The 18379-nt window shown below is 43.9% G+C and overlaps 1 protein-coding gene across 2 annotated transcripts in view; it reads left to right on the top strand.

Annotated features, from left to right (window-relative positions):
* arnt2 (aryl-hydrocarbon receptor nuclear translocator 2) overlaps window positions 1-14903 on the top strand; it is a 35647-nt gene extending 20744 nt beyond the window's left edge. The window contains exons 9-19 of one of the 2 annotated variants that reach the window (XM_040202417.2): window positions 495-571; window positions 2456-2590; window positions 3582-3656; window positions 3884-4035; window positions 6709-6784; window positions 8340-8463; window positions 8581-8683; window positions 8977-9115; window positions 10046-10196; window positions 12571-12716; window positions 12787-14903. In XM_040202417.2, coding sequence (XP_040058351.1) covers window positions 495-571; window positions 2456-2590; window positions 3582-3656; window positions 3884-4035; window positions 6709-6784; window positions 8340-8463; window positions 8581-8683; window positions 8977-9115; window positions 10046-10196; window positions 12571-12716; window positions 12787-12885 — 1277 coding nt within the window. In that variant the 3' untranslated portion in view covers window positions 12886-14903. Of the gene's footprint in view, window positions 1-494; window positions 572-2455; window positions 2591-3581; window positions 3657-3883; window positions 4098-6708; window positions 6785-8339; window positions 8464-8580; window positions 8684-8976; window positions 9116-10045; window positions 10197-12570; window positions 12717-12786 lie in introns of those variants that run through there. The other variant, XM_078085243.1, reaches the window with a different exon arrangement.
* Window positions 14904-18379: the final 3476 nt, after the last annotated feature.

An 18379-nucleotide genomic window follows, 5' to 3' on the forward strand; every position in this document is an offset into this window, starting at 1 on the left:
GAGGCATTTTTATTAGTATTATTTCAGTACAGGAATCATACAAGTTATTTTTCCCCGGCGTTTCGGGGGTTTGTAGACATGCTAGACAGCCACTGTAACGTGTAGCAAACCTATCAAAGTGGAACTTTCATAATATGTCCCCATTAGGTGTTTATCATAACGATCATATTCGCATTTGATTTTTTTCAATGTGTACCTCAGGCGAGGCCAGTAGGCGCCCTCACTCACGCTCACCAGTAGAAAAGGATTTTGGATAAGAAACGTGGCAGGATAGCTGGATTGAACTCAGCTACTGGGACTGACTGACTGATCATTGCAGATGTACCATCCAAAGACAATTAAGCCTTGCCCTTCTCTAGACAGAAAGGAACACGTTTGAATGAAATATGTCAGTGTATTGTTGGTAAACATGATTAATAGATCCATGTCCATGATCCGTGTGTGTTTGCCTGTTGTTGCACACCTGACTCGATTGCACTCTGTGTTTCCATCAGGTATGACAATACCAGAAGAAGACACCGAGGCCGGTCAGACTGGGAAATACTGCCTAGTGGCCATTGGAAGACTGCAGGTGTGTGTCGCCAATTGAACCCCTTTGATTTCTCCCTCAAGTAATGTTGAAAATATAGAATATGTTTTCTGTGCTTTACCCGGGCGGCAACCTTCAGCAAAGAGAAGACATTCACATCTTTTGTCCGACTCCTTGACTCCAATTTCCCTTCTTAGAACTGTACTTGATAGGACGTCTCCAGACTAACTTTTTATCACCACCTCCCTGAAAGATCGCTTCAACCGTCGCTTAGTCAGTGTAAACTGTCAAAAATTTGTAATGTTACAATAATGATGAATAATAATAAATAATGAACAATAGTACTTAATCACCTTCCAAGAGATGCCAAGAACAAGTGTTTGGATTTAACAGGTCATAATTCATATATAATATCTGTATATATTGCAATGAAAACCTCCTTTAAATGGTAAATGGTCTGTATTTGTACAGCACTTTTTTAATCTTCTGACCAATCATGTTATCATTCATGCATTCACACACTGATGACAGGAGATAACCTACACAGGGCAACCTGCTCATCAGTAAATAACATTCACACGCCATAGTCACAGCTACAGGAGCAATGTTGGGGTTAAATGTCTTGCTCAAGAACACGTCAAAACACTGGTCAGCGGGTCCTGGGGTCGAACAGACGATCCTCTGATTGGAGGACAACCGTGCTCTCCACCTACCCACAGTCGACCCACACAACTCAAAGAACTGGATTCATTCAAGTTTCTTTTTTCAAGTAAATTTACTTTTGCCCCTAATGTATGCGTCTTGAAAGTATCATCATGTACGTCAAATCGATGTCTGTTAACGTTAACTCAGTGCTCACAATCTTTCACGAGGGGTTAGTTAGGGCTGCACAATTAATCTGAATTTAATCACAAGGACAGAGGTAGATACCGGAACAGAGAGATGGATATCAGAACAGAGACAGACGACAGAACAGAGAGCAGACTACACGGTGTGAAAAGTAAATCCAATGTCACCAGATGAGGGCGAGGAGCTAATGCTTCAAAGGATCCTCTTTCATCGGATGTAGGGGAAGTAGCGTTAACCAAGAACAAATCATATGTACAGAGTGTGTAAGAGTTGTATTGCGCCGCATAGAAACACAACTACCTTTTTCCACCCCCTGAAAAACCACACAAACCAGAGTACATCGAATGCAGCAAGGCCAAAACTAATGTTATCTCACTAAATCTCGGTCCATGTCCATTGGCGTCAAGCCAGAAAAGCAGAACAGCAACACCGTATCCATCCACCTCCCAAAGACTCACTGAAATAACGCTTGCAATTTCATTTGGCCAAAGACATGTGTCCAATAAACATTATATAAAGAAATTGTATTTTTAGTCAGCCCTTTATTTTGGGTAGCATTTTGACTTATATCTGCCTCAGGTGAATAAGAACTATATACGTTTTTTTTATACAACAACGTGTGCATTAGCTGGAATGCAGCACAACATGGAACTGAAAACAGTGCGCTGTTGATTTAATTTGGGGTAAAAGGTGTTTTTTACTATTTCATTTATATTTCCTTTCTACAAGATGTACTGTGATAAGGACCAGTCTGATGCAAAGATGTGTACTTTAGCCAGAATGTAGCTCAGCTAAGTGGAAGCAGTATTCTTGTTTATTCAAATGTGAAAGTGCAATAAAAACATCCCTAAAAATAATGAATAATAGTGATAAACAATCGTGATTTTAATATTGATTGTGATTTTGGCCATAATTGTGCCGCCCTAGTACAGGTATGCTTTTTTATTTTAGTGTTGCATATTTCAGAACTTTGACCTGCAAAAATGGATATAAAAGTGATCAACATGTCGTGAGTTCAGCTGAAAGCAGCTGATCGATCGGTGCATTTCTATTAAATATGTGCGCTCCATCCCTCAGGTGACCAGCTCTCCGGTTTCCATGGATATGAACGGCCTGTCTGTGCCCACAGAGTTCCTGTCACGTCACAACTCGGATGGCGTCATTACCTTTGTGGACCCGCGCTGCATCAACGTCATTGGTTATCAGCCTCAGGTTAGCTAGGAAGATAAAAGGGACTGGAGATGTCATGGACATTCATAATAAATAATTTAGCTTTTTTACAAGCTTTTAAGTCCCCTATTAAGGTGGGATAATCATGATTTGATTTCAACTGTGGAGAGAGCTGAGCCTTTATTACATATTTGGTATGGTTTGTCTTGTTGATACAAACACATCCTCATGTTTACCTGTTGTCTTGAGAAATGCCTTTTTGAATGCACTATACATGCATACAATGTCAGGATGTCAGAAATCTCTCTAACGTGAACACCTGTCAGTTTTCAAAGTCTTCATATCTGAATAACCAGCACCTCTAACTCACTAAGGCTGCGTGGCATTACCCTAGTCACGATACAGCCTTAGATGAATGAATCTCTGCATCAGGAACACATTCCATGACTTAGCAGTACTTTACGGAGTGCAGTGGAAACAAGCACACCATGATGAGAAACATTTGCTGCTCGCACTGGTTTGTGGAACACATTCCTGTGACCAGTCAGCCTGTTTCTTCTATTACTTTACAAGAAACTTCTTACAGGGTATCACTTAATCATGGATCACATTAGTTTTCATAACAAATAGATTGTGTTTGGAAGATATTCCTGAAATGTACTTGTTATTGTATTTGTGCAGACCGTTCTTTGTATTTTACTGCAACACATTTATCTTACTTTTCAAACAAATCAACTGATATGTGATTGATATCCTCTCCCCTTTGAGGAAAAGGTTTGAAAGGCTTTCTCCCCTCAACTGAAGTGCATTTCATGTATTGATGAATGTTTTCATCAAGTCAGAGGAAAATATAAAAATAATGATTAATAGGCGGTTAATTAAGTTAAAAAAGACATTAAGATCTTTAGATCAAAACCGGTGTGACGGTGAGAGAATAATTCATAACGTAAGGAAATTTGAAAATTTACCATTTTGTATTGAGAAAAGACTTTAACAGTTCATATTGAATGGTGGCGTATATGCTGTCTTGTAGGACTTGCTGGGGAAAGATATTCTGGAGTTCTGCCATCCTGAGGACCAGAGTCATTTGAGAGAAAGTTTCCAACAGGTAGGGCGGTAGCTCTTTGCTGGACCCAAAGGGGTCTTTATTCTTGTGGAGATCATTGGTAAACTGGAAATAGTTTTATATATTCTATTATTTATATTCTAATGGTAGTAAAATACATGAAGTTGTTGTCACAGTATTATTTCTACTCCTTTCATCTACAGACCCAGCTGGATAATTAACACATGTTAAAACAGTGGTATGAATCAGTACTGTTCCTCCTTCTGCAGGTGGTGAAGCTGAAGGGTCAGGTTCTGTCTGTGATGTATCGTTTCCGAATGAAGAATAGAGAGTGGATGCTGATCCGAACCAGCAGCTTCACCTTCCAGAACCCGTACTCTGATGAGATAGAGTACATCATCTGTACCAACACAAACGTCAAGTAGGTTCCCTTACACACACACCATTTAACAGCCTAAATCCGACAAAAATATTAAAAGAAAAGTTGATAACAGTTGAGCGCAGTGTGGAGGTGTTGAAGGTAGGTCGCACTGTGGATATGGCCGTGTTGACGGTAGGGCGCACTGTGGGTGTGTTGACGTTAGGGGACGTGTGGAGGTGTTGAAGGTAGGGCGCAGTGTGGAGGTGGAGGTGTTGACGATAGGGCGCAGTGTGGAGGTGTTGACGTTAGGGGGCAGTGTGGAGGTGTTGACGTTAGGGGGCAGTGTGGAGGTGTTGACGGTAGGGGGACGTGTGGAGGTCTTGACGGTAGGAGGACGTGTGGAGGTGTTGAAGGTAGGGCGCAGTGTGGAGGTGAAGGTGTTGACGGTAGGGGGCAGTGTGGAGGTGTTGACGTTAGGGGGCAGTGTGGAGGTGTTGACGGTAGGGGGCAGTGTGGAGGTGTTGACGTTAGGGGGCAGTGTGAAGGTGTTGAAGGTAGGGCGCAGTGTGGAGGTGGAGGTGTTGACGATAGGGCGCAGTGTGGAGGTGTTGACGTTAGGGGGCAGTGTGGAGGGGTTGGCAGTAGGGGGACGTGTATAGGTGTTGAAGGTAGGGCGCAGTGTGGAGGTGTTGACGTTAGGGGGCAGTGTGGAGGTGTTGACGGTAGGGGGCAGTGTGGAGGTGTTGACGGTAGGGGGCAGTGTGGAGGTGTTGACGGTAGGGGGCAGTGTGGAGGTGTTGACGTTAGGGGGCAGTGTGAAGGTGTTGACGGTAGGGGGACGTGTGGAGGTGTTGACGGTAGGAGGACGTGTGGAGGTGTTGAAGGTAGGGCGCAGTGTGGAGGTGAAGGTGTTGACGGTAGGGGGCAGTGTGGAGGTGTTGACGTTAGGGGGCAGTGTGGAGGGGTTGGCAGTAGGGGGACGTGTATAGGTGTTGAAGGTAGGGCGCAGTGTGGAGGTGTTGACGATAGGGGGCAGTGTGGAGGTGTTGACGTTAGGGGGCAGTGTGGAGGTGTTGACGTTAGGGGGCAGTGTGAAGGTGTTGACGGTAGGGGGACGTGTGGAGGTGTTGACGGTAGGGGGACGTGTGGAGGTGTTGAAGGTAGGGCGCAGTGTGGAGGTGAAGGTGTTGACGGTAGGGGGCAGTGTGGAGGTGTTGACGTTAGGGGGCAGTGTGGAGGTGTTGACGGTAGGGGGCAGTGTGGAGGTGTTGACGTTAGGGGGCAGTGTGAAGGTGTTGACTGTAGGGGGCAGTGTGGAGGTGTTGAAGGTAGGGCGCAGTGTGGAGGTGAAGGTGTTGACGGTAGGGGGACGTGTGGAGGTGTTGAAGGTAGGGCGCAGTGTGGAGGTGAAGGTGTTGACGGTAGGGGGCAGTGTGGAGGTGTTGACGTTAGGGGGCAGTGTGGAGGTGTTGACGGTAGGGGGCAGTGTGGAGGTGTTGACGTTAGGGGGCAGTGTGAAGGTGTTGAAGGTAGGGCGCAGTGTGGAGGTGAAGGTGTTGACGGTAGGGGGACGTGTGGAGGTGTTGAAGGTAGGGCGCAGTGTGGAGGTGAAGGTGTTGACGGTAGGGGGACGTGTGGAGGTGTTGAAGGTAGGGCGCAGTGTGGAGGTGAAGGTGTTGACGGTAGGGGGACGTGTGGAGGAGTTGAAGGTAGGGCGCAGTGTGGAGGTGAAGGTGTTGACGGTAGGGGGACGTGTGGAGGTGTTGAAGGTAGAGCGCAGTGTGGAGGGGATCCAACCCGCTTATACAACCCGCCAATGACAGCTTGTATAAGTGGTCATATTTACGCATTTCTTCTGACAAAAGTTCTTAAATCTGATCCGTTCTCTCGTAAACATTCTTCGTTTTAATAATTGCGGTATCGGGCTATGAAAGCGGAAATGTGAGACTCGGTGAAGGACGTAGTTAGCGGACCAATCGCAGCCTGGCTTGCGTCGCTCGACACACGCAAGGAGGTATGAAAAGCGACGCAAGGGGTTCTTGCGTCTGTGTCGCTCTGAAAACGCAGAAGCATAAACTAGGCTTAAGGGGCAGTGTGGAGGTGTTGACGGGCAGTGTGGAGGTGTTGACGGTAGGGGGCAGTGTGTAGGTGGAAGTGGAGGAAAAAAGATCGTCATACAGAGAAGCACCTCATACCACTGTGAAGTATGGTGGTGGATCTTTGATGTTGTGGATCTTTGATGTTGTGACGCTGCTTTTCTTCCAAAGGCCCTGTTAGGATACTTGGTAGCATGGACTCCTTTAACTACTAGCAGATATTAAAACAACATCTGCTGGGAAGCTTAAAGTGGTCCCTGGTTGGACCTTCCTGCAGGATAACAATACAATCTACACAAAGATGGTTCCTTGGACCACAAAGTAAAGCTTTTGACGCGGCCATCACATTCCTCCAAGACTCCTAGCTGTTAACTTGCCAATGGAAGGCTGGACAAAATATTAACTGAAAGGGTACCAATAATTGTGGCACATGGAAAATATTTGTTTCATCATAAGAATTTAACCTTTATTTAAATGAGGCTTTTTTGTGTACATTTTGAATGAAATGTCTTGTCATGTCATGTTTTCGGATCTTGGCATGCTCCTTATTACTAAAGGGTGCCATTAACGTTGGGCACTGTATCTCATTAGATGGACTAATATGACATGGTCCTAATGGGGTGTTGTGTTTTTGCAGGCAGTTACAGCAGCAGCAGCAAGCGGAGCTGGAGGTGCACCAAAGGGATGGACTGACTGCCTACGATCTTTCACAGGTAACCCTGAGCTTTAGAGCGCCTTGTCAAGAAATTTCAAGAAAACCAAAGAGATGGTATTCGACCCCAAATCCATTGAGACCACTCACCAGTGTGAGCAGAACATCACACAGGTTGACACTTACAGATAGCTGGGCATACACATCTGTAACAAACTGACATGGACTATTCAGGTAGAAAATGTCTGCTCGGATCCAACAGCAGGTATACTTTCTTTGTGAGCTGAGGGTCGTTGGTGTCAACCAGAAAGTGTTGTATTAAGGCAAATCATTGACAAAATCCAAAAGTGAAAATCAGGTCCATGTACGTACGATCAAACGTTCGCAAGCAAAAGTCTCTCTAGCGAAACTTGAACCTGCTCGATCGCGAAGCTGTTTTCTGCTCGCTCGCAGTTTTTGTTTGTGACATTGGCGGACCCAGTCACCATGGTATCTCTACATCTAATTGGTTACAAACCTCGTCTTTGGATTGGCTGGATTTCATCTCTGTTGAGAGTTGTGCATGCACAGAACTATAGTGGCCCATTTCTGTTGCTCCTCTTCTACCATGCCATTGTTGACAGCATCCTGCGGTTTGGCATCTGGTTGGTCTGGTTTGGACCTTGAACCTTGAATACCAGCTTCTTCCCCCAGGCAGACCCTTCCCCCAGTGTAGGGTCAACTGCTTTAAGAACTCCTTTGTCCCCCTGTCCATTAAAGCCCTAAATGGCAAGCTAGCCAGAGCCTAACGCTTTTTCTGTCTTTGATCCTACCTACACACGACGGGTAGTGTGAAATGTATCTGTTGGCTGGCTACAGTCTGTGGAGATGTTATTTTTTGTATTTCTTAACAGCAGACACTGATGATTCCAAGACAAATTTCAATACAATAAAAAAGACAGGAAGGCTCACTATGTCATAGCGCTCACATTGGTGCTATGGCTGGATTATTCTACTTGCTATTCTGATGCTATTCCATATGTGAGGGCTAATGTTTGAAAGCTCTCTCAATAATCTTCCCTCCCACGTCAGAAGGTGGCGCTATCTGGACCTTATCACAGTAGGCCGCTTCTGCCTTCTTCTTCAGTGAACTTAGCATTTGCATTTTGTTCCTCTAATGATAGCCAGTAATATTTTACGTTGAAACATAAGGTCGGAGAAAGAATCCTTGTGTTGTACAAGAAATAAACAGGGAGCTGAAGCAAATGTCACAGCCTCGCTAGCTTCATTGCTGTCACGCCAGGCTTGTGCTAGCTAATAAGACAATTTGACAGCACATATCACCATTCATGTCCGCCACTTTCATTTGAATAGAAGTGGCACTAATCTGACAGCACTGCAACATTGGAATGTTGTCACATGTGTGTGATAATGACCCCTCCTTCATTTATAAGCTGCTGGATCCAAAATATACCTTCAGTCTCCATGTAATGTAGTTGAAGAACCTAAAATAATGACTAATCTACATGTATGGTATAATCATGTTTTAAGGGCTGCCATGTGACCTGGCTGTAGCATCCATAATGTCAAATGTCAAATGCCCTCCTTCACCTTCCCAATGTTCACCTCACACTCAGGTGCCTGTGGCCAGCGTCAGCGGTGGAGTCCACGAGGCAGCGAAGAACATCGACAAGCCCGAAGTCCTGTTCTCTCAGGAGAGAGACCCGCGCTTTGCTGAGATGTACACTGGCATCGCTGGCTGTACGACACTATACACACACACACACACACACACACACACATGCCAGTAACTCACGGTCACTGTTGCAGCTTCCTGCTGTTGTTTCTATAATGCTGACCCGCTGTGTGTGTGTGCAGCGGCAGATAAGAAGATGATGGTTCCCTCCTCCACAGCTGGAGGACAGCAGCTGTACTCTCAGAGCTCTCCTTTCCAGCAGGCGCACGCTGGCAAGAGCTTCAGGTACGCGTCTCCCCCTCTGATGCAGCGCTCATCACCAACCTTCAAAAGGGGGTTGCCAAGGCAGCAGCTTCTCAATGAAGAAATCCTTTGACCCCATATATTTTGAGTAGTTTGGACGCTACGCAGTTATACATGAGCTAAATAAGGGCAACATGACATCAGACTGACAGTACAATATTCTTTATAGTTTGGCGTTTTATCTGATATCAGGTAAAGTCTTATGTTGAAGCCTCAGTAACAATGTGGGTAGTGATGGTACAGTGTCTCTCTGTGATGTGTCTTGGTGCCCACAGTTCCTCTGTGATCCATGTCCCCGGTGTTAACGACATCCAGCCGTCAGGCTCAACCAATCAGAACCTGGCACAGATTTCCAGACAGCTCAATCCTGGCCAGGTGGCATGGTCAGGCAACCGCCCCCCCTTCTCTGGACAGGTAACAGGCACACATATATTACCACCACCTCTGGGTCAAGCATGGTGGCAGCAGTCTCGATGATTGCCGTTGTGGCTGCTCTTGTAACAGCGTTAGTTGGTCATTTTGCGTGTGTTTCTCATGTTCCCTCTATGGAATGTGCTGAGCATATGTTTTCTAACAGGACCACTAATTTCAACACAGCAAGTAGAGGCAGATGATGCGAGGGCTGAATGTTTTCTCCTCTCCAGCAAACATCTACTCTTTATGGATTGTCTGTGTCCTTGAACAGCGATAGGTTAGCCTCGATTCCCCTCTCAAGGTACCCAACGATGGAAAAGCCCATTTGCCTGAAAACATTGAGGAGAAATTTGTCAGATGTTCTTCCTACAGCTGGGGCTTGAATTAGAGAAGTAAAGAAACTCATCCTGGTTGTTAGTTTATCATGAACATAATAGCAGCAAGCTAGACTCAATATTACGTTTTGAAATCCTTAAAGCTCTGCTAATTATTGTGGTTTTTCCAAGCTGCTTTTGCTGTAAACATTTCTTTACACAGCGACTTAAACTGAACACCTTCTTTTCTTCTGTGGACTTATATTTTAGAATTTTGATAAATTGTAAAAGTTACAACAACAAATAATAATAATGATAGAGAAGTATTTTTCTCCATTTTGTATTCCCATTTCAATTTGTTCTTTCAACAGCATATTGAATGTTGCCTCAGATTGAAACACTAAACTCTCCAATGTCAATGTGACAATCATGCAGGTGGAAATTAGCACCAGCATCTTCAATGATTTTGACTTTTTAACCTTTTTATCATGAAGTAGCTTCGTACTTGCATGTTCCATACCTGGGGTTTGCACACATACTCCCTCAGTTGGCTGTGATTCCTGCATGTTGTTTTACGGTGAACCTCACACCTCTGATACGCTGTACATCTCTCCAGCCCAGCAAAGCCCAGTCCAGTCCATTTGGTATTGGTTCTGGCCACAGCTACCAGACCGACCCGGCGTCATACAGCCCCCTGTCATCCCCGGCCACTTCCTCCCCCAGCAGCAATGCCTACTCAGGACTGACCAACCGCAGCACAGCTTTTGGTGAGCCCCCCTCCTCTTTCATTAGGGAGTTATCTGTAGGGAGCTATGTGTGTCACGTAGCTGTGTGTCTTGGTCTTCTGTCTGGAGATCTGCAGATCCTATCTTGGTGACTTTGAAATCAGGATACGCAAATCCACAGCTCGGTGTGTGGTCTAACACCCGAGGCACAGCTTCCCTGTGAACCCAGCACGGAAAACCAAGTCCAAAACTACATCAGCACTGACTTACTATGGTGACCTGACTCAGTAGTATCTGAGCAACCGAGAGTCCTGTGAGTTGCTATTCATTTAGATTGTGCTGAGCGAGTGCTCTGGTTAGGCACACGCTATTCACGTTAGCACGTTAGCAATATCCTCATCTTACTGTGAACGTGGAGGTTGACTTTAAACGGACACAGTGCAAACACCCTGACTCTAGAGGGCTGCATCACTGTGGGAACCCATAGGTCAACTTGTCTACGCGAGGCTAGGTGAGCTTCAGCCCACGTCATCAACTGCTAGCAAGCACGGGGGAGTCACGCAGCGAAGAAACCAAAGGGAGATCTGAATATGCAGAGCTCCCTCCCAACAGAAATATAGTCAGATATTACACATTAATGTGCAGCTTCTGTCTGACTTCTTCTACTTCTAATCTGTATTACACACAACCTCGTGATTATACAACCAACTCACTCACAATCCATAATATTTATATTTAGTAATCATGTGGAGAGCAGAGGAGACTACAAATGTGAGCTTTTAAGAATCTTAATCTTGAGTGTATGTCACAAACTGTGATCGTTTCCACTTGTCTTTGTCCCATGAAAGCACTTTTAATACACCGAGTTGGATGTGTGCAGTAGTAGCAGGAAGCTGGTGTCCTGTCAAATGATGGAAGGAACCTTTAATGTGAAAAGGTTTCAACACTGAAATGCATCAACAGATCCTTTCACATTAGAGAGAAGGAAGACCTGAACCAACACTTGATCACATTATGTATTCCGTTCAAATGCGAAAGCCTCCCTCCTGCTTTCAAGCCTTTCTGGCTTATTTTAGTCTTGGTACAGATCTAATTACACTGATTACACATTACACAATTGCACACTCATTAATGAATTGCATCCAGCGTAAATATACATTTTTGTGAATTGCCTTTTCAGCTTCCTATCCCACACAGGCTGAAAGGTTTTTCTGACAGCGAGTTAAAGAGGGAAAACTTTGTAAATTGACACATATGGATCCTTTTAGATGTCTAAATGCATCCACAGCAGTACCTGGCTTTGTTGTCCTGACTCTTTAGTTACACACACACATACACACACACACACACACACACACACACACCTTACAGCTATTATAGAAAGTATTTGAGTGTTACACACCGAGGCCAGGTAAGAGGGTTCACACAAGGACAGGCAACAATGTCTGGCTCCTATTGGGGACTAAACTCAACTTGATAACTCCAAACAAAAGTGTATACAATGTTCTCATGCACTTTATTTAAATATCTTACTGATACACACAGCTCAAATTGCTGCAGGACAGAGCATGTCCAGTCTGTAATGACTACTTGATAGCCTCTTAATGAACACATACATTATCCATCTTTCTGCACCTTCTTTTTTTTATTCTTTACTTCCTCATTGTTCAGGGTAATTTTTCTCTGATTTTTACTCTGTACCCATCCGTTGTTTTTTCCTCTTTGCTGTCAGCCAATTAGAAGGACGAAGAAATGAGGAGCAGCCAGTTCTTCCTTTGCTCTGTTGTTGCATGTGTTCATCAGTATTCAAGTGATTCAAGAGTTGCTTTTTCTTTATCTTGGATGCTCTCCACTTGAACTATTCAAGACCAGCCTCCTCTCTCCATCAGCGCCTCAGCCTCTCGCTCTTATCTGGCCAGAAAAAAAGATGAGCTTTTTGTTCATTATTGTGAAACAGTATGAATGCTCCTTTGCAAGGGAAGCAGGCAGCTTATCACCTGCTTGAAATACTCTGTAAACTCTCGAACAGCCTTGCCTGGAGTACGAGAGAGTGCATGTGCGTGTGTGTGTGTGTGTGTACCTTCATATCCCCTGTACAAGTTCTTAGCTGCAGATCAGGATTGTCAGTTGGGCAATGCCTTTTTTGAAGTAATAGTAACAGCACAGAGAACCAGGCCTTTATGTGACAAAGACTTTAATTTCTCCAGTGTTTATTAGAATAATTGATCATACGTTAGTATGGCTGGGATTTGTATCGGTAAAATAACATTACTGCCCTGTGTCCTCACATAGCTGCTACACTAATGCTTGCAACATGCCATTTTACCACACTGCTCCTGTTCCATTGTCCCATTCTACTTTAAATATGCAATCAGTCTTCCTTGTGTCGGAAGTGTAACCCCCTGTGTGGTTCCAGATGTTTCAGGGGAGGGCAGTCAGAGTGGAGCCCAGTTCCAGGGTCGTCCCAGTGAGGTCTGGTCCCAGTGGCAGAACCAGCATCACTCCCAGCAGGCCGGTGAACAGCACACACACCCCAACTCCAGCCAGACAGAAGTCTTTCAGGTAACACACACACCGTGACACACAGCTGCTGGCTGTACACAGATATGTGATATGTATTGTGTCTCTTCAGGACATGTTACCCATGGCCGGAGATCCCAGCCAGGGAACAGCCAACTACAACATAGAGGACTTCGCTGACCTCGGCATGTTCCCCCCCTTCTCTGAGTAATACCCCCGGCGCCCCATTTTCTCTTCCCCTCTCCCTCTCAGAACTGGACTGAAGTTTGCGTTCATCTGTCATGTTATTTCGTTTTTCTATATTTCTGGATCACCCATGTGCAGCACAGAGAATGTCTGCGTGCACTTGTCATTTGCATTCATACAAACGCACAGTTCACTGATGTTTATAGCTGCAAACATACACATACAGTGCTTCATCTGTGCAAAAGGACCCCGCTGACAGATGGAGGGCACATCAGCTCTCCGCCATCTCAATGATGACAGCTATGAGAACAACTGGGGCCGTGTGTTCGGCTCCCTGCAGGCAGCCTCCACTATTCCCATCCAAGATTTGACTCTTCCTGTCTCGCACATTTGACAAACCAGAACTCAAGTCATATTTTGTCAGCAGTCCATGAAGATGAGCACCACGTATGCTCGACCAATTATTACACTACACCCAGAGATCTGTTGTGGAGTACAAATCATTGTGCTCTCCCCGCTGCATAGCATCAACTAAATCAGTGCAGTCAATGTCCTGCAACAGGGCTGACACAGAGCCCTGTCTGGAGGTTCTTGCCAAGATTTTATTATTGTTAAGTTTCTTTTTATATGATTGTTTTAGCTTATTTTGTACAACTTCAAATTTGACCAAAATATGAATTTATTGACTCAACGAGATAGATTTGATCAAATCACATAACATTTTTGGCTGTGCGTCAGCTCTACATTAACAGCATCACTGGGTTCTACACTAGAGTGTCTGACAGTAGAACAGTAGAAACAAAAGCTTTGGCAGGTGAATAAATACAAATAAGATAAACACAAGGGGAACTTCCGATCAAACTTCAAAAATAGACTTCTCTCTCAGGGTTTCCATAAAGTCCTCTGTGCACATTGAATATTTCAAAAGAAGAGGTGGAGATAATAGGTTCTGTACCTTATGCTTCGAACCAAGCCTGCAGGGCTGAGAGTGAGTGTAAGCAGCACATCCTGCTATGCTGCTGTAGGTCTCACCAAACAGCAGCATGCAACTTTGCCTGCAAGCGTGATTGTACTGTAATGCAGGCACACATGTTTACATAAATATCTAGAAGAATAACACACCCTCAGTCATACATTTGAGCTGTCCGTTGGCCTTTGCAGCTCACATGAATCGTAATTTCTTTTGCAGATTTTACGTGTGGAAGTCTGCTTTATGCTCAGCCAAAGGTCAACACAGGCATGTTAACATCCTTTCATGAGTAACTTTAAGCATAACCATATGCACATAATATCCCAACAGGACCAGTAACGCAGCAGCCGACCAACCTCCTCTGTCGATACCTACACACAGTGAGAGTTCTGTGAGTGTTGTACACCTCCATCTGTCATCCCTTTCTCCATCAACCTTATTGTGTGAGCTGTGTGCAGTGATGTCCACAACCCAAGTATTGAAGGATTCTATGTATAAATTTAAATCAAATCAAATACTCATTGCAGACCGTTGCAAAGCTAAGGCTTAAAGTGCACTTCATGAAGCGAACTGCTAATCTCACCAGCCTGCTTTAAAAGGGAAAAACCGCCATACGGTCCAAACAAGGCGCATTATTTAGTGTACTTGGTGTTCTTCAGCTCTGGCTATTCAATTTTATTACTTAATAATCTTTTCAACTATTAAGAGACTGAATAATACTTTATAGCGGTGAGCTTTTACATGATAGATTGTACAATGTCTCTGACGGACAGATGGGAGAACCTCCAACAGACATCCGAGTCCTTTTGCTAAAAATCTCAAATTGATGTTTTTTTGTACATAATGCGATTTTTATTTTGACTTGTGTAACTTTCACACAGTACATGTTTTTTTGTGTAGGTTTTAATGATATTGTGTGCAATGTGAGTACATATTTAACTATTGGTATTTAGTTAGTCTGTTAATTGTACATTGAGTTCTAGACCAGTAAAAACGGTGTAAATGTGACCCATTATTTTCGTGTAACAAATTGTGCTTGTGTCAATAAATTCTTATTGGTTACGTGGCCTCCATTCAAAGTTTTAGTTTCCATTATTTGAAAATAATTCAGAACTGGGTGGGGTTTGAGGGCCCAAATTTAGTGACACAAAACACATATTTATATAATCTATCCTCTTTGTGCAGTTTTTTTAATGTTGATGTTTCTGTAAAACTTTGGAATGCTTCAAAAGTATGCATTGAACTATGTAAATGCAAAGTTAGCTAGTGTCAGCTAGTGAAGAAGATAATTTATCTTCCTGCACTGCCTCACAATGGCGTTATACTGTATGTGTTAATAATATATATTTATATTGGGTTTTGCAACTAAGTGCTTTATAGAGACATTTACATACATACACATCATTGACATAAATATACGTATATGCATGTAAATGCATGTACATTTTTTAAACTGAACAACATAGTCATAAACATAATTAAAATCCATAGAATAAAGGTATGTGTTAAGGTGAATCATAAAACCATTAACAGACTTGGATTGTTAACGGCCTCGGGCAACCATTCCAGCCCAGAAGAGCCAAGACATGCAAGAGCCCTTACATGTAAGGGCCACTTCATGTAAGAGCCATGACACGTAAGAGCCTTTACATGTAAGAGCCACTACATGTAAGAGCCATGACACGTAAGAGCCTTTACATGTAAGGGCCACGACATGTAAGAGACTTCACGTGTAAGAGCCACTACATGTAAGAGCCATGACATGCAAGAGCCTTTACATGTAAGGGCCACGACATGTAAGAGACTTCACATGTAAGAGCCATGACACGTAAGAGCCTTTACATGTAAGGGCCACGACATGTAAGAGACTTCACATGTAAGAGCCACTACATGTAAGAGCCATTACATGTGAGAGCCATTACATGTAGGAGCTACTACATGTAAAAGCCATTACATGTATATAATGGAAGCGGAAACACTGGTTTTAAAAAACATATAAAAATAAATGAACATTAGTGATTAGCGGAATTATACATCAATCCGATCTCATGAGTTATTTTTGACTCAAAATAAGGTTTAAGAGCAGATATTGACCAGCAAAATAGCCATTGAGTCAACACATCAACACGTTTTGTGCACATATCCAGAATGTGGAGAGGAATTGTTATAATAATATGTTTTAGATGCATAATGCTACAATAGTGGCGGATTATGATCGCATGCAAAAATTTGTAGCAGCAGTTAAAACATGACTTACGAGAGATTTAGAGAGAGAGAAGTACAAGCAGAGCCAGAAGATCTATCTTTACTTATTGCATAGAGCAGGTCAAGACTGAACTTGCAATGAAACCTATGAGGTTCCCCCAAAATGCTGCAGCTCCAAATGAGTCCATTTAACAAATCACCTAATTCTGCTGCTGCTACGGATTCGATTTCACTAACAGACGCCCTGTGCTGCCGCTTTATTGAATGTGATACCACATGACAGAATAAAGCTACCAGCATTTTAGGTCAAGAATGATGTCACCTGCCCTTCCCTTTTGAAATATTTCTTTCCTGTTAACATAAAGTCAAGATGACAACCGGGAAAAACAATGTTTGAGGAGGGACAGGATGTTACTTCTTAACTTTTAATTTTCACCTAAACCGCATTAGTGACATTCTCAAAGCAGCTCATATATCGGTAGTGTTTCGGCCCACTCTGCCAACATCCGCCGGGAGCTATGAAAACTTTCTGCCGCCTGTCAGGTATGTGTGAAATGCCAAAGCTCAGATGAGCTTTTCTCGCACACACAAACTGGCGGTTCTTGGCATGCTATTTGGTGTTTCCACACCTTTCTTCAGGCGCAGCTTTAGAACAAACTGGTGGGTGATTTGAAAAAAAATAGTTTCCATTAGTTCTTCCTGACATGACACTCACTATGATTAGCCTCTTAAATTTCCCTGTGACATTTGCAAAGCTCTGCAGCTTTTGTGATTGACTGGCAGGGATGAAATGGAGGATGTGTACTGATTCAGGCTCTTGTCATCTCCCGCCTGGACTACTGCAACTCCCTCCTGGCAGGTCTCCCTGCCACCGCCATTCGACCTCTGCAGCTCATTCAGAATGCAGCAGCTCGACTGGTCTTCAACCTTCCAAAATTCTCCCACACTACTCCACTCCTCCGCTCTCTTCACTGGCTACCGGTGGCCGCCCGCATCCAGTTCAAAACACTGGTGCTCACTTACCATGCTGTGAATGGATCGGGTCCAGCTTACATCCAGGACATGGTCAAACCCTACATCCCAACCCGCACTCTCCGCTCTGCATCTGCAAAACTACTCGTCCCTCCCTCACTGAGAGCAAAACACTCGACTAGGTCTCGACTCTTCGCTGTCCTTGCGCCGAAATGGTGGAACGCGCTCTCTAAAGACATCAGGACCGCAGAGAGCCTTCACATCTTCCGCCGCAAACTAAAGACACACCTCTTCAGACTCTACCTCGACTAAAGACTAACAAATTGTAGCACTTAAATTGTACTTGTAACGTCACTCATCTATAGCAAATTGTAAATTGGCTTATTTGAGGAAATTGCACTTTCTTGTTTCTTGTTCTCCTGAGTTTGTACCCTATGGTTGAATGCACTTATTGTACGTCGCTTTGGATAAAAGCGTCAGCTAAATGACATGTAATGTAATGTAATGTAATGTAATGTGTTCATAGACATCATCTACGTTCTGCTGTCGTCTGGCTCCACTCCACATCTCCTGCTGGATGGTCATTAGTTGATAACTGCCACAACGGTGTTTATATGAAAAAGTATGAACTCAAGTGTTGTAAATAGCGTTCAAATGGCATCTGGTCTCTCTGCAGTGCCTTGCCTCAGGGCCCGAACCATCCCTGAGACGCTGCGTGTGTCTGTGCTGTGTGCGTGTGTTTCTGTGAGATAGTGATGGATTTGCATAAGCTACTGAAATGTTGTGCAGTGAGCTATGTGTGTATGCAATGTGCTTGGTGGTGCATAGCTGCATCTCCTCTAAGCACAACATTTAAAGCAAAGAGAGAGAGAGAGAGACATGGAAGAAAACCAATCCACTGTGTCTGTTTACCTTCAGACACACACTTGGTACAACCAGATTTTTTGAACCTAGCTTAATCCTCCCTTCATATTCCCATCATATCGTGGCAGCGCTCCATGTTGACAGTGTTCATATGAGACACGTCATAGTGTGATCATGCCTTCTGGGAAAAACTGCTGTGAGGAATATATAGTCTGTATTTGAATAGTGCTTTTTGCTTAGGGAAGGACCTGGGGGTAGTGCCATAATAAAAGCTGTTTGAATTCTCTAAATGCTAAGGCAAGGAGCCTCAATGCTTCCTTACTTAGCTCCTTTAGGAACCACTGGACCATCCTTTTTGACAATTCAAATCCAGCCATAGCATTATCTAGAGAAGTCACCTTGAGCTTAAAAAAGTACAATCAGTGACAATAAAGGGATCAAAGCATGTTTTCTTAAGTGCATAATCACCCAAAAATAAGAAACATTCTGTTGTTGTTACCTTTGGATA

Source organism: Gasterosteus aculeatus, chromosome 12 (genome assembly GCF_964276395.1).
Source record: "Gasterosteus aculeatus chromosome 12, fGasAcu3.hap1.1, whole genome shotgun sequence".
Lineage (NCBI taxonomy): Eukaryota > Metazoa > Chordata > Actinopteri > Perciformes > Gasterosteidae > Gasterosteus > Gasterosteus aculeatus.